At 35.8% G+C, this 16881-nt stretch overlaps 1 protein-coding gene across 3 annotated transcripts in view; it reads left to right on the top strand.

The window, feature by feature from the left end:
* The window catches only part of fgd4a (FYVE, RhoGEF and PH domain containing 4a), a 103632-nt gene that overhangs the window by 30206 nt on the left and 56545 nt on the right, over window positions 1-16881 (top strand). The window contains exon 1 of one of the 3 annotated variants that reach the window (XM_066724590.1): window positions 13221-13321. The exons of 1 other annotated variant lie outside the window; for it this stretch is intronic. In XM_066724590.1, the coding sequence (XP_066580687.1) occupies window positions 13267-13321 (55 nt within the window). In that variant the 5' untranslated portion in view covers window positions 13221-13266. Of the gene's footprint in view, window positions 1-13220; window positions 13322-13427; window positions 13565-16881 lie in introns of those variants that run through there. One more of the 3 variants, XM_066724591.1, reaches the window with a different exon arrangement.

Here is a 16881-nt window from a genome sequence, read left to right as displayed (position 1 = left end):
CTGTCATATGACTAATGACATTAAGATTTCATAAAGTAGCTGTGGCCTGGTAAACTGTTTGTTTAACATAACACCCCTCCACCCCCACCCTTTTAAATATTTATTTTTGGTTAACAGAGCTTAAAGAGATTATATACTTTCTGATTAGTGAAGTGTAGAAAATACTCTTGCAACATATTACAGCATGGAAACAAGTAATTATTGGCTGATTTGACACCACATATAAAGCACTGTTTGAATTTAGTAACAGTACAAATCTCTGGTAACTGTTTTTTCCATCTTGATTGCATGTATGTTGCATATGATGTGCTCAGCTTATTAAGATTATATATGTCTTTAGCAATCTCTTACTAATTAGGTTTGTTTTTATTATCCTTTTTACAATCCAGTGTATTCTGTATTTCAAGATGGTGTTATGTGTATTTGATTCATTTGAATAAGACTCATCAGTTAATTTAGAATGACATAAGATGTTAGCATGATTTGTTCCATTGTTGTCTGCAAAGGAAAACATACAGTGTTACCAGGCCTGTTTAGGCATATATATTTACCATGTACTTTGATGTACGAATTAGGGAATATTCTCATATGTATTATCTGAGGTAAACTGTTCAAAATGGGGCTCCTGACTACAATACAGATGTAATGTATTTGATTTGATGAATACTGATGTCCAAGGGCTCTTCTCAAAGGCTGACGTACTAAAGAATACAGCATCGAGGACTTGATAAAAATGTAGATGAAGATACAATGATGCAGTGACTCTTATTGAAAAACAGGGAAGATTCAGAGAGGAGATCTGTCTGTTACCAAGGAATTTCAATCTTGGCGGAAAAATTATATAATTATATAAATTAGGAAACATTGTGCCTGAAGTTGTATCATTGCTATTTGAAGGTCAACAAATATTAAAGTCAAACTGTTTAAGGATGGATTTGTTCAGAGTAAAGTGTATCCGTCTGCATTGTATAGGTTCCTGAACAATGTATCAATATACTTAATAACTGGGTGTATTATATGGTGTACAAGTGTTTACCAGCCCATATTACATTTAATTAATGTAAATTAGCAGGATTTTAAAGCAGTGGAGCCACAGATTCCTGGTTATAATTACTTTAATAAGTAGTCTGATGTTAATGATGTCTTTCTTTAAAGAGCACTGTAGCCCAGGCAACTGCTCTGTGTGGCCACAGGCTATTCTCTGAGGCCTTCTCTTGTCATCAGCCTTCATTCAGGAAGCCAGCAGGCTTGTCCAGCTGTGACCATTAACAACAGGAGGTCTAAGAGGATCTCTGCCTTTCCTCCGGCTGCAATCTGGGGGTGGGGGGTGAGGAACTATTATCTGACATATTAAATTATCCAAAATGAAAAGCAGATCAGAGTCATACCTTAGAGGTGTATGCAACAGAGTAGTTAGTGTGCGTTTCATACTGAAGCTGCAATCTGAGGAAACTGCTGCTAAATGTCAAATTGTCCAGAAACCTGCCAATACCAAAGTCTCGCAAGGAACTGAAAGTAAAAGACAAGCTCATCATGTTGTAAAGAACTGAAAACTGAACTGAAAGGATATTGTCCTCTTACTATAGATTATGTTATAGTGTTATTAATTTTTCATAGAAGCAGCAAGAGGATTTTTCTAATTTGTTTTTTTCTTACTGCCTTTGTGGACTCTATTCCCCTACAGTGTCATTCCACTGTGCTCAGTAATGATATTCCCATTTAAGCTGAAACGTTGTAGTCATTTGCACAATAAGCAAGCATGACTTTCCAAGATAAAGCTGTCTGATTGCTTTGAATGCATCCCGTTTTTACTTTAGATTTCTTCCATAATATCTTCTTCGGTAGACATAACTTTTTGAATTCCTCAAGTACCTACTTTAAAAAAACAAGTATCTGCTTACATTCTCTTAGATTTCACAAAGCTGTTGAACATGATTTGAGTTTTACTCCAAGTCCTTTTAAGTCGAGATTTCTTGCTTGGATTTGAGAGTTCTTGAATTTTAAACTGCATGTCTTCAGGTGTCTTTGGAAATATGTCAACGGCAAATTGTAAGTTGTTAAAATATTGCTTGTTTAATTTCTTGTTTAACACTTCTTCAAGAGATGCAATGAAGAGTTTTGGAGAGATTTGTCTCCTTGACATACTCCTTTGCAGATCTTGATCCTGTCAATGTCTTGGTGGAGTCGGATTGTTGATGTAGCATGTTGTAGGTATATTACAAAGGTTTCCTCACTGTTTTGATTTTTTAGAGCTCTGTTGACTGAGATTGTATATATTGAATCAAATGCTTTCTCATGCTCAACAAAGCCCAGGCACAGAAGAAGCTCATATTCTCTGTATCTTTACAATACTTCTTGTACAACATGTATATCATTCATCATTTTATATCTACTTCTGCATTTATCTGGTAGTTGTTTAATTCTGAGAATACATGTTGTAAAAATTTGCCAGAATCTTCTCCAGCTTCTTTTAGGATCTCCACTGTGATTCCATTTTTCAATTTTTCATCTTCTTTATGGCATAGCCTACTTCTTCTAGAATCACATCTTGTATTCATTGAGACCTCTTGTTCTTCATCACTACTATATAGGATTTTGTCAAATTCTTCTCTTCTGATAATTGCATTTCAGTTTTCCTCTTTTCTTCATAGGTTCTCTTGTTTCTTGAACTACATATATATATTTTTTGTGTGTGTAGATATAGATAAGCTATATATAAAATACATGTATTTATTTATTTAAACTAATACACTTAAACAAAATAAGAAAAAGAAATACCTGTTTATTTTTTCTGGCGTAAATTGGAGCAGATCTCTGCTGTCATTCCATAAAAGGTGGACTCTTTCTATAGGGGTGTTCTCTCTCATATGACATACATTGTCAATGATAGATTATAGAATTAGTAAGGATAAGCAGAAGTGGTTTCATTATTTGTTTTAGTCCCTTTTTCCTGCAGCAATCAGTTTAACTTGAGCCAGGAAAAGTATAATATCATTGGAGATTTTCCAGAGTCTTTAAAATATACTGCACCAGGGTCATTTCTGTCATTCCTGCTGATAGAGATTATTAAGCTCCGATTAAATAAAAAATGTTAACATGCAACCAACTCATGAATCTGCCAGGCACTCGCAGGTCTGAATATCACAGCACCTCTTCTGGCTATATTAAATCTAAAATATCTCGAGCTGTGAACTGGGAGGAGACTCTTTGCTGGTGTGACCTTCTGAAATGGGCAATTTTTCAATTGATACATTTTTATTCAGGTTAAAACATAGGATAGAAGCCACAAGAAGTATCTGTGAGAGACTACACAGACTAAATATTTACCTACGAATGGTAAACTACAAATCTGAACTAGATTGTTGTTATATTTATAAAGAATAAAGCATCTAAAAATAACGCTGTATTTTTGTTAGTACGGAATTTTTCTTTAGCATAAACTCTTGTATGCATATAATGATCTAGTTTTTGTTTCAGATGATGATGATAATAATAATAATAATAATAATAATAATAATAATAATAAACAAAATATAAGAGACACGTTTAAAGAGAGTAATTAGGCATATCCAGGTCATTTTCAATGTCATATTTGTGCTCCCCGAACCCAGTTTCCCAGAACCTCACCATCCCCAAAGTCAAGCTGCACCACATTGAATGCTTGGAATTGTGACATGTGCCAGGTCCCAGTTAAACATTGAATCTGTCTATAAACATATTTTGTATTTTATTCACATTGCTCGATTACATAGTTGTGAAGGTTGAAATATATCCAGTTTATTTTACTATTGTTGCAATTTATAGTTACAAATAGAGTATTATTATGTCACATACAGTTAAAGAACCTCCAGATCACATGATCTGTCAATGATGACTTCAGGAGGTTCATAGGAGGGGTAATTTAATTGGGTGTCTCCCATCATTTCAGGGAAGCCTTGCCCTACCGTTCCTTCCTCAGATTATGAATGTCCTCTTTCTTCCACCCAGTAAAAGTCTGAGCAAGTATGTTACAAAATTATGTTCTTGGACAGGATGATTTACACAATTTTTCTCCTGCACACAATTTGTGATGAAGATTATGATTTTTGCGGTAGTAATGGTGAACGTGTAAAGGCACAGCTGAAATGAGAATGTAGTATTGGAATTAATGTTTTCTTATTCACTTTTTTTTATTCACATTTCATTTTTTTTTAATTGAGAATGGAAGGATGGAGGAATGTTTTGTATCTTTGAAATGCAGGTTAATCAAATAATGATGTGTGTTTGTGTGTTATACACATAGTATATGAAATGTACAGTATCACCTCATTATTTACTACCTTTGAACATATTATAGATAAATCCATAAATAGATCAAATCAGACTTGCTTCAAAATACTTTTAAATGTATACCTTCTGTCATCACTATTTGTACTACCTCTGTTTCTACGACGGCGTTAAGACATGCTAACCTAATCATCTTATTAGGTTAGCAGATCATTTTTTATTTTCTGCCCAATATGGGTTTTAGCAATAAAGGGTGACCTGAGCTGACCTTTAAAGACATAAAGGGGGTAAACTTAATTAGGTAAACTGCAGTGCCAGCCCTGTTGCCTTTTCATGTCCAACTAATGCACATCCAGTCCCCTTAGGCACAGATAACAGCTTCATTAACATTCAAAAGAGACTTGTGAGTTAAGTTTTTTTTTTGTTTGGGTCGCGCAGCCTCATCACATGCATCAAGGCACTCTCCCTCCCTTCCTCCCCTTAACAGACAACATCTTTTCTGCGGTGCTCTGTGACGCTCAGCGCCACTTCCTTTAATGGGGTCAGCACCTGCCAGGCATGCCCAGTGGCAGCAGGAGGCTCCGTGAGTTTCTTCACTGCAGACACTTGCGTTGCTGACAGCGAGCACAATAGCAGCAATTGTGTGTGTGCGTGTGTGTGTGTGTGTGTGTGTGTGTGTGTGTGTGTGAGTCCTAGGCAGCAGCTCAAGCAGCAGCAGAGGCCGCCTGAGAGTTTGCCAATGGCTGGAGTGGACGTGGTTTGTGCAGAGGCTGCCATATGCTCCTGCTCTGTAGGAATGTGATTACCCTCACAGTGCCGAGGGCTGCTGCAAGCAAGAGGGAGCAGCGCATGCTGGGCTGAGTTGTTCGCACTGGGATTGGGCTAATGGAAGGCCTGGGAGCTTTTGGCTGAGGGAGCAACATCAAGCATTTAGCAAAAAAGCAGTGTGTCTTGCTGGGGCTTGTCTGAGGTCAGTGCTGCCTTTATTTTGGTGTTCTGCAAGTGTGTCTCTGTGTATTTATATGTAATATGAAGAGCTTTTCCACTTAGACCACATCCTCCCAATTGTATGTCAGCTGAAACTGATGAGATTAAAAAAAGAGGGTCTGTTGCTTTGAGAGTAGCAATTATCTTTCTCAGGTAGTGTTTGTTTGATCATATTAATAAGGGATTAAATCTGATCAAATGAACACATGAAAGACATTTTAATAAGTTGATGTCTTTTGCTTCAATATACTGGATTTGCAAGGATACAGCAGAGGAGGTTTGCTTTGTTTGAGGAGAGTGCTGCAGTGTCTAATGCTGACAGTCTGCAAACGGGGCTTTGGGGAGTTAGCGCTTATGAAGCAAATGCTGGTGATGTTCAAAGGAGTATTTCAGCCTTCCGCTGTATATTAGCATCTCTTTGAAACATAAAACATGAAGGGCGCTGTGGAAAATCAAGTAATGGTGTTTTCTTCCTTACAATAAATGTGCTCCCTCCTCAAGCTGGCCTCTTTTTGTCTATGAGGCCACTGCACCGGGAGCAGGGAGAGAAGTATTAAAATGCTCATATGATGTTGGTTAATTGTGCAACACCTTGCACATTTCAGCTTATTTAAAAACAGAAAGAATGTCAATCCAAAATGTATCATTTAGTAAAAATATACAGGATTTTTTGTTGTTTACTTCTGTTCCAAGAAGGCTTGATTTTTGTTCTATTTACTCCAAACAATCTCCATTATGCAGAATTCTTGGTGCTTCGGGAACAAGTTTGCAATATTATACTGTGGCTTATTCAGTCTTGTATTAACAGCACAGGCTCAGTCCAGAGCAAATCCTTTGTTGTTGAGCACTGTCTTTCATGTCCTGTTTTCTGTCTGTGCACAGCAGTAGAAAAGGTCAGCTTCCACATAACCCCCATGCTCCATTTACATGAAATTTCATTTCATACATTTTTACAATGCAGTGTCTTTGAGTGCTTGAATAACTTCCTCCGGCCTATTATATGAGCCAGTGATTTAGTTAAAGCACCTCATCAGTACTGAGGGGATGCACTCAGATGCTCAGGGTGCCTACAGTATGGCTTTTTTATCTTTCTTTTCTTCATTGTTTCATACCATATTTATTTGGACACCTTTATTTGATAGAGTTCTATAACACAGCATGTGGTTGTATGTGATCTAGAGAGGACCTTTGTGAAGAGGGTTTTTTATTTACAATGGGGAATAAAATACTTCTCATCTGTGTCTCATCTGTTCAGGAGTTTTCACTACTTCATAGAAGTACAACTCAATTCTGTACCACTCTTAAGGAAGAGCGTTTTTACCACCAAACAACACCAAAAATAAATTAAACATATTACCTATATATAAAATATTTATGATGCACTGCTTTTGTACCAGAAGTTTTTGCAGTTTCTGTCTTTTCAATTTAAGTCAAGCAGTATATTTGCTGGAGGTGTGTGTAGTTTGACTTTGAAGTGAACTGCAGTTCCACTTACTTCCCTTTACAAGTATTTACTGTATGATTAGATCTAGAGACATTTCAGAAGCTAAAGGGAGAGCTCTCAGAAACTGTAGTATGATAATACATTTCAGCATTGGGGTGTGAACTTAAAACTTAAACTTTAAACTTAAAACAAAGTCCTGTTTGTGCTGTATCTTGCTCTAACTCCTAGTAAGTACAGGGTTATTAATACCCAATGTCACAGAAAAAAGTAATATTACTAATAATTTATGTTGTATGTGTCTTTAAATATCCCCAAGTGATTTACCTACCTAATAAACATAGATACATGAAAATGTCAGTGGAATTAATAGACAAATTATACCAATAATACCTGATCACACATTACACATTCTAGTGTATAAGAGCATGTTAAAATAGGTCATTGTAAAATCACAAATACACTCTGTGCATTATAGCAAAATTAATTCCTAGTTAGAGAGGTTCCTTGGAAGTACAATACTTGGTCAGTGCTATAGCAGTCATGGCATGTCCCAGGACCAATTCCTGATGGCTTTATAGCAGAAGAGAAATTGAGTGAGTTGCAGAAGTACCTACATTCTCTGAAATGGGAACCTAGAGCCCACAATATAAAGCAAAACTTATGAAAAGTGGTTCTAACACCTTTAGTACCTAAGCTTATTGCTAGAGACTACATCACTTACCTCGATATTGACATGGTCACACAAATTGATCTTTATTCAGGTAGGAACGAAAGATAATTTGGTTAAGGATAAGCAGTTTCCTGGCAAAACTCCTGCTAGTTTTGAAAGAGGGAGAGAGAGGGAGATCACAGTGGACCGTTTGTGCTCTTTGTGAACACTTCATAATTCGTTAACCTCATGCTAATAAAGCACATGCAATGTTCAATAAGGGCCCAACTTACAGGGTCTTACTCTGAGCTGTAACTTGCCACATTCTTTCAATTGTTGGGTCTGCTGCTCACATAAAAGGGCCTCATTGATGGATTTCTTCAATAATTCCTTTCAGATACATAGCATTCTTCTGCTGCATGTTGGTTTTGTGTTTGGTGCTGTATCTCTTATTATATATTGGGCCTGTAAAATTGCTCTTAAAACTGGATATTGTCAAACACTTATAGAATCCAGTCACGTCAGTTCTGTTTCTATTGTTGAAAATCAATTGTTTTTGATCATAACAAACATCTGTTGTCCTCTTAGTATTAGATTTGAGTTACTTCACTTTAGCAATGCTTGTGTGACCTACACGTCACCCTGAATAAATATACTGTTAATGAATATACATTAACAGGCTTCTGTCATATCAGATCTTTTCCTTTTCTTTTTTATTTGTAGCATTTTTATTTTGTATTGCTGTTGCAGTTTTTTGTAGTGCAGATTGATGGTCAAACTGTTTCTTTAGTATTGTGTCAGTATCAGCTATTATTCTTGGTGCTAGAGAACACTGAGCACAGATTATGTAATAGGGTGAAGGGTATACAGGTAAATGAAGTTTGGCCTTTCAACCTACGGAGGGTGCTATAGGCACCAGTATGCTTTCAATATTCTGACATTTTAAACTTGGTCTCTGTGGTCAGGGGTTGTGGTCATTTTGGTGAGGACAACTCGGAGGTGGAGCTTGAAGCTGGTCAAAGAGATCAGTGGCTATTGAGGATCAGTAAAGAGTAGCATATATAGAAGCTGTGTTGAAACCTTACAGCTTTCATTGGTTCCAGAATACTAGGACTTGGCTAAAATCTGAGCTGGATCCAGGGTGTGTTTTTTGTATCAACCCTTGTCCCAAGAATGGATTAATGCTTTGAGTGCATTCCACAAACCACAAAGGTTTCAAAATGTTTAAAGCCACCATCAAGATTGAGCATAATCACATTGTTTTGTCCGGCACCATGATCTCTAGACCCAGTACATAACTTTGATTTGATGCATCTTTCAGGGATAATCAACTGACCCATATGTTATTAAGTTATGTGACGTTAAAGCAGTACTCGCAAAATCGCTAGCCCGACATCCCAGGGCTATAGTGTTTTCCAGTCGCTCTACCAAAATGCATCACCGGCCTGACGACGGGCTCTCTGAAATAGTGTAATCAAATCCCTCCCTTGATTCACGTTATTCTCTCTTGACTTGTTATTTTAAGGAACAATACGATCGCGGGAGTTTTTGATCATCAGGTTTGTCTGCAGTGAAGTTGAGCTTCAAACCGTTCGTGGACGAAATTAAAATCCTCTTTCATCATTCGGTCCACGAAATGAATTACAGATATTGTACATTTAGTGGGATGAAATGTGTATTTCATGCACAAAAGAGCTTTCGTGTACGAAATTATGTATGACGCAAACGGCGCCCCATAGCGGGCCGCATATTGGGGGCCCAGGAACGCACAGTGCAATTAGTCCTGAATCTCCGCGCTGGAGCTCTTGTTTTAAGAGAAATACGTGAATAAAAGACGAAGCCCCACTTTCAGTGAATGCGTCACAATACGTGTCAGAATGTCTGAATCCATGTGCGACACACACACTACCATATATTCTGCTATATAAACAGCATAACATAATTAGAGCACCACTTACTTGCCTCACAAAACTCTGGTATTATTATTATATTGAATTTATTGCCACACTTTAATATGTGAATTATTCCATCAGAAAATTAACACATTTAGCGTTGTCAGGCTTTTATTTGTGCTTAATGGATAAAACAGCAGAGCTGTGCGCTCGGGTTTATGTCGCAACGATCTCAACGGGAGACCAAAACCGAGTGCAGCCTTAATATCACTGTCTCTTACGATTATAACTCACTATTAAATCAATTGTACATGACCAAACATCAATATCCCCAATGTATGTAAAAATACTTCTAGTTAAGACCCCATGTCAAACATTATCTTGTTCTCCCTTGTTTTTATGCCCCTTCTACCGGTAACTTAAACACGCCGTGCTGACACTCATGTGTCTGGCGTTGCGCTGCAGGACCCATTTGTTCCGCCAGGCGGAAACATTTTGGTCGCTCACTTCTTTAAGGCAAAAGTGTCCGTGAACCATTGTGATTGGACCCATACGCTGCCACTTCATTTAACCCTGCACTGGTACCATGAAGAAAGTGGCATTGACATTGGGGTGGGGTCACAGAGACCCCATGGTACCACAGCAGGAAAGTAGAGGGTTTCACCAAAATGAGCGTGTTGGTGCTAGATAAACGGTTCAGTAGAAATAAAAATAAATCTCATTCATTCCCTTTACGTCATGTTTTCAAAAGGTAAATCACTCAGCACCAAGCAGACACTTACATGATAGATTAATAGACATTTCAGTTCAGTTAGAACCAGATGCACATTTGTATTGATGATTCTAATTTGATTATTTTCAATCTGATTGTTGATATTTGTGTTTTGAAAGTTTTTGATTGATGTTTGGACTCCTAACCAATTTTCTCCATTAAAAAAAACAACAACTTGTTTTATTTAGGCTAGTAAAATTAATTTCGGGCTACCACAATCTGAAGAGTGCCTGCCCGAACGGCTACCAGAGATTTTGAAATTTTGCGAGCCCTGGTTAAAGGAATGAAAAAGAGGAAGCTGTCACACTGCCTCTCCTTTCATAACGTCTAAAACAATACATGTATTGTAATCTTGACCTGGCAGGATCCTGTGGTATAAGAGGAAGTCGAACGTGTTAAATCATTGCCTTACTGTAAGGAGCCACACTTGTTTTTTTTCTCTCTCTCTCTCTCTCTCTCTCTCTCTCTCTCTCTCTCTCTCTCTCTCACACACACACACACAGACAAGGATGCAGGTTTTTGTAGCTTAGGCTTGCTTTAAACCCTCGCGTGCCTTTTCAGACTTGACCGAAAGGTTGCACAGCTGTCGAGTTTGAGGACAAATCCTGTTGTAGGAGGTTGTTTTCCTAGAGCCCCATTCCTGGAATCACTCTTTGCCAGAAATGCTCATTGACCACCTTTTTTACCCTATAATTTAAATGGAATGATTTAATTACAAACAGCAACAAACTAATAGAATTAATGTTTACCTGTCATGGAATAGATATAATAAGACAAAATAAGTATTATGTGTTGTGTCTGTATTAACAACAAAATGCAAAAGTAACTGACTGTTACAACTACATCTTCAATGGAAAGAATTAACAAGAAATGTGACCACATGTGCAGTGCAGTGTCCCAGCTTTCAAAATTGAAGGGGAATGGCATTAACAGAAAATTTAAAATCGTTCCCCTTTGTTGCACAATGCTCCAGCTGAGGAGGAACAAGGGGGAAAGCCATGCCCTTTGTTAACAAGAGCAAAATCCCAATCATTGTTATGTGATGTAAATACAGATCAAGAAAACAACAAAATTAATATAAACTGGTGCATTGCAGTGCAGTCATTTCCTAGATGCCTCACCTGGTAAAAGCGAGCCAGTCCTTGTTGTTTTTTTTTAATTTTGGCATGGCTCCATAATTGAAATGTAAAGGAAAGCTCAGTATCTCTGAAAACCTTTTTTGTGTTTCTTCTATGTTGGAAAAAGAAAGGTAGGAAGAAAAAATCAATTTGTAGGTGTATTTACTGAAATGTGAAATGTGAGAAATCTAATTGATCAGCATTTTCGTTTCTGTTAAGTCATAGAATGAGATTCTTCATCAAACAATTAATTTAAGAAATTAAGTGATCACACATTTCCCATTATTTTTGTGGTCAGTTTTGTTTTCTTACTACTAGTAGTTTTGTAAGTCGCCATTAAAACAAAATGAAAATCTCTTGTGGGATATTTAAATCAAAAGTTTAAGTCACCTGCACAATGTGGCATGATTTTAATTGCAGTTGCTTTTACACTTCATTGCGGATCCACTATTACGTACAGGTTTGTCATTTAAACAGGTGGGTCAAAGTTTTTATTTAGTTCCCATTAGCTGCAGTTACTTTAAAAACAAATATAACAGCACATTAGTAGTATTTGAGTTTATATATATATATATATATATTTATATATATAAAAATTATAAATAATAAATGAGCAGATCCCTGTTGACCCTTCAGTGAAAATAATTAGATAACACATTTTGTCCAGTTACGTTTCCATGATTATTTTAGAAAGTAGTACGTCAAGGGTTCCACACCAGGATACTTCTTCTAAAATGTATCAATACCTGTGTTGTACTAAGCACTAAGTAAGTCTGTCCAGCACAGTTATGGCAACATTTTGAAGTTATTGTTATGGCATTTGTTTCTTTAGTGCCTTGTTTCAATTAAATTTGTTTTTATGTTTGATACAATCTATACTCCCCTTTGAATATGTGTCTGCTTAAGAGTGTAAAGATAAATTTAGTATTTTGATTCAAAAGCAACAAAAACAAGCATCAAACTAAAATTGACTGTTATATCCCCAATATTGGGGATTTGCAGTGGTGAGTATTTTTACAATTCCCCTTGTTATTTTTTTACAATTCAAGTACTGACTATAAGTGAATGTTGGTTTACAATGTGCTGTTTTTTATGCTTGGATTTTTCCATTTATGTTTGCAAATTTGCACTGAAGGCCTTAAAATCCTGTTTTGCACTTTTCTATATTCTTCCTGACTTCTTGAGCTATAGTAAAACTCTTCAATACAGCACTTGTCAGGCAAACCTATCAGAATTATCTAGTATTTAGCAGATTCTGATTAACCTTAACTTTGGTACTTTTGTTGCATTTCTAAACAATACAAGGCAAAGAGAAATTCTGAGATTCTGAAACAAATACATGAAAATGTTGTAGAAAACGTGTATACATCTACATATATACTCTTGACAAAGCACCACCACATTTTTGTGTTTTTTCCTCAAGTTAAAAGGTTTTTCCTGATTTTTTTTTTCTTCTTCCCATGTTTAGATGGAAGGATATATGTATGGATATATATATATATATATATATATATATATATATATATATATATATATATATATATATACATATACATATATATACATATACATATATGTGTGTGTGTGTGTGTATATATATATATATATATATATATATATATATATATATATATATATATATATATATGGGGTTACTTAGAGCAAACAGTATAAGCAAGATAAAGTGACCTGTTGATCATATCAGACAAAAAATGAATATACATTCATATCTTTAGATGCACTGTTTGTCGTGTGTACCTATGCCTACTGTGCATCACCTAAATTATTAGAAAGATTAAAATTTTTCATTGATTAATGTCTTTTTTAATCATAGGTATATGATATTATAAATGCAAATAAACTGTGATTTACTGGTAAGCCAAGATGTTAATCTAAAAGCTTCTCCCTCAACTGATAACTTAGATACCATTGTAAACATGACCACAGCTTGCTAGAACAGTTAAACATTAACTAGTTGCCATTTTACATTATTTAAACTAATATCACTTTTAGTACACCCCAGAGCAGAGGAACTGGTATTTCATAGAAGTTGTTGTCTAAATAGAGTTGCTGCACACAAAGACATGCATTGCAAGTTAATCTCTCCTCCATTTATAAATGTACGATAATCAAATGCAATGGACAGATGTGTATATTCGAGGCACCAAAAGGCAGACAGACCTTCTTGGACAGGTAAACATAGATTCTTCTTGTGCAAGAGCTGCATAATACTTCACTTTGCGTGTGAACGTCTTTCAGTGACAAAGAGGTCACAGAGGCTTCTTCCTGTTTGTCAAAGTGCTTTAAGCACCAGCAGAATGAAAGGTCTGTATTTGTATAGGTGTCCATATTACTCGACAGGACCTCCTCTATCAAATCTCTGAAATAAGGTTTAGTGTGGGAATCTAAGAAGAGTATTTAAAATGTTTTACCACAGTAAGTGCTTTTCATTTATTTTATTTTTTAATATTGCAATGGCTTTTGTTTTCAGATTGTAACTGTGGTAACATTCAGTCACAATGGCTAGTGAAAACGTATTGCTTAAAGTTTAAATCATTTTGTGGTGCTAATTTACCTAATGACAAGCTCTGAAGCTACAGTGATGTTGTGTTTTTTTTTTTTTTTTTTTTAAGTGGAGATGTACTTCTTGGAGATGTATGTATTTTTTAATATCAGAAATATGTTTATATTGTAGAGACTTTAAAAGAATCACAGTCTTGTCAGATAACAAAGGTTGGTTCTCTTTTGTATGTTTTCTTTGATGTTGTAAAACATTGTAATCATAATGTAGTTACTCAGACTAAATGTACCTTTTTAAAAAGACTCCCACTGTTTCCAAATAAATAAAAAGAAGTGTGCAAACTACTCCAAGGATTAATTGAGACTACTGACACACTGAAGTTCTCATGAATCACTGCACAGCTGCATTGTATGTTCTTTGTTATAAACAGCAAAGCAGGTGTGGATTAAAAATGTTGATTAAATTAGACCCTTCGCATCAGTGGGAAGCTAGCTGTGTTGGTGCATGTTAAAAAATATATCTCAAAAACATCTCAGGTTCTGCATTTACTCCAAAAAAATAAAATAAAAAGGACCATTGTTATCTTGTTCCTTTTTAGAAGTACAATGGGTATGTTTCCATAAAAGCTTTTTTGAAAAGCAGCCAGACATGATATCTTAATTTCAAGTTGGAAATAATCGAGTAGAAAATACTCACACACCTGCGAAGCAATGAACAATTTTGTCTCGTCTTAAAAACACACCACCATATTTTTATGGAAAATCGAGCTACTGAGCTATATGCTACTATTTAAAAGCCGTATCAAAGTAAATATGAATTCACATACTGTTATAAACACAGTAACAATAATATCAAGGTATAGTAAATATTGTTACTATAGCTGTCTGTACTTAGAGGTACTTAGAGGTGTAGTATTTGCTGTGTCGTTGTGATATAAACTATAAGCAAATGATAATTTTAAGTGAATTTAAATGATTCATAGAGGACAAAGCACTACTAATGTGAGTTCTTATCGTAGAATTCAGAGAAGAGTACCTGACCTGTGTATTTGTGGTAACTATTGTTTAATGTTGATTTTAATCTCGATCATTGAACACTCAAAGGGGTTTACAAACTGCACATCTAGATTCCTCCACTTCCTTCCGTGTTATTTCATTTTTGTATTGGTTCTACTTCACTTTCCTTGTTAGGTCTTGACTAATAGAACAAGATGTGCTTCCTTTTCTTAATTTTTCTTTCTGGATGTCCATACTATAGTCAACTCTGCACTTTACACATTCGGCTGAGAAGTGAATCTGGAATTTATATTACCACACTTTGTCTTGGTGCTGTTGTGAGTCATACCTAAGTTGCTGTGTTAAATAGCAAGCACTTTGGCTTTTGAAAATTGTCATACATCCCCACAATTAACTGCCACCATTTAAGTAAGGTGACTTTAGTTATTTTCATTGTTTACATCCTGAAAAATGTTAACTTCCTAAGCTGCTATTGTATCACACTCATTCAACGTGTCAGCTTGCATGGAGCTCCAGTCTGTTGGTTGAGCTTGGCATTTGTGTAATTTCACATGCTCACAACTGCTAGGGTAACTCTTAACTCTCAACCATGTGGTACAAGACTATGGATAACACAGTACATTTCTAGGGGGTATGCGTTTTGCAAACCAAGTGATGTTAGACAAACGGTGGCTTCAAGGACATACCCTTGCTGCACCAAACTGTCAAAAGTCTGTGATACACATTTGAGAACTCGTTACTTAAACTGTTTTCGCAACTTGATGTTGTATGATGCTATATTTTAATCTGCTCATCAAAAGGTCTCATAGTGTAAAATTAGCTCCCAACCAAGAACATTTTAGACTGGTGTATCAGTTTCAATTTCAACTGACAAAGTTATTAAATGTACAAATGTTTTGGGTTTCTCAAAAGTGAAACCTGTTGTTTTTGTCGGTCTGAAATTCGATGTATTTATTTATTTATTTTATACTATCTGTATTTCTTATTTCCAATTAAATTGTTAATTAAATCGACCTTCACTGCTATGACCCTTGACCTAACACTGAAGTGATTAATAAAGCACACTCAATGATGTACAATGTACAACCACATGAAAGAAAAGTCAGTTCCTCTTATATGTAGGATGGCTTCTACTTTTGAAAACAAAAAACAAAGGACAGTTTGAGTGAATAACTGCTTAAGAAGTGTGTGAATGAGGTAACCAAGTAAGCCAATATAGAAGTTGGAGCTCAGCGTTAGTTACAGTTTGATGTAGGTAGATTGATCACAGACAATTAGATTGATGTATTTTTTTTATTCTTATTTTTCTATTGCTCTCTTACTATTGAACATACTGTGGGCACAAGCTTTGGAATACATTTTACACTCCCCAACCTAAAACCATTCTAGTGCATTTGATGATTCAATGATTTTACCATGAAAATCTTGTCAACTTTCAGTATTAGGCATTTCAGTATACAGTTGCTCTGGTGTTTCTATCATATGATATTGCTTTTATAGTTCACATGGTTTGCTGCTCTAACCTGCGTTTCTATCAAATTTATTTTTATCCTTGCGTTCCCAGACAATGAGTGAGTATTTAATGGATTGTAGAGTCAGCTGACAGCTTCTGCTTAATCCTAAAAAAAAACTCTAGGTTTGTAAATGAAAATAAATATTTGTGTTGAATGTTTTGAATACAAATTTACTTTGTGCAATACTAAACAAAGTGGTAAAACAGTCAACAGCATTTAAACAGTGAAGCAAGAGCAGTGTAGTGTAGACCTATTTAGTATTAGAGTCTTTTTATATCAGACATTAAACCAAGGTCTGACTTCCTTCTTAAACAGGCTTTCTGACTTTGCACTACTGCATTTAAACCCTCTAGTTATCTTACTCATTAATTTATTTCTTCACTACTGTGTGTATTGTGTAGTTAAGCTCCTGGTGCATTATATTTTCAATGAGCAATGTATTAAGCAATGTCTGGTAAGAGGTTTATGATAAATTGGGGAAAAATACTGTTGCATAAATACAAGATACAATTTTACGTAACAGAATTCGCTTGCACAATGAGAAAGCAGCAGGGCAAGGAGATCAATTAAAGATGATTTTAAGATGTTATTCTGTGGTGTTGAGCAGCACAGTGTTGGTACAAGATAGCCTAGCAGCCTCTGCCACAAAAGCAATGGCAATACTCTCGTCCCGTCACAGTAGCATTGAAATGCAGAATGAGA

Source organism: Amia ocellicauda, chromosome 15, assembly GCF_036373705.1.
Source record: "Amia ocellicauda isolate fAmiCal2 chromosome 15, fAmiCal2.hap1, whole genome shotgun sequence".
In the NCBI taxonomy this organism is placed as follows: domain Eukaryota; kingdom Metazoa; phylum Chordata; class Actinopteri; order Amiiformes; family Amiidae; genus Amia; species Amia ocellicauda.
The sequence above is the reverse complement of the archived record's forward strand: the minus strand, read 5'-3'. Positions and strand labels throughout refer to the sequence as shown.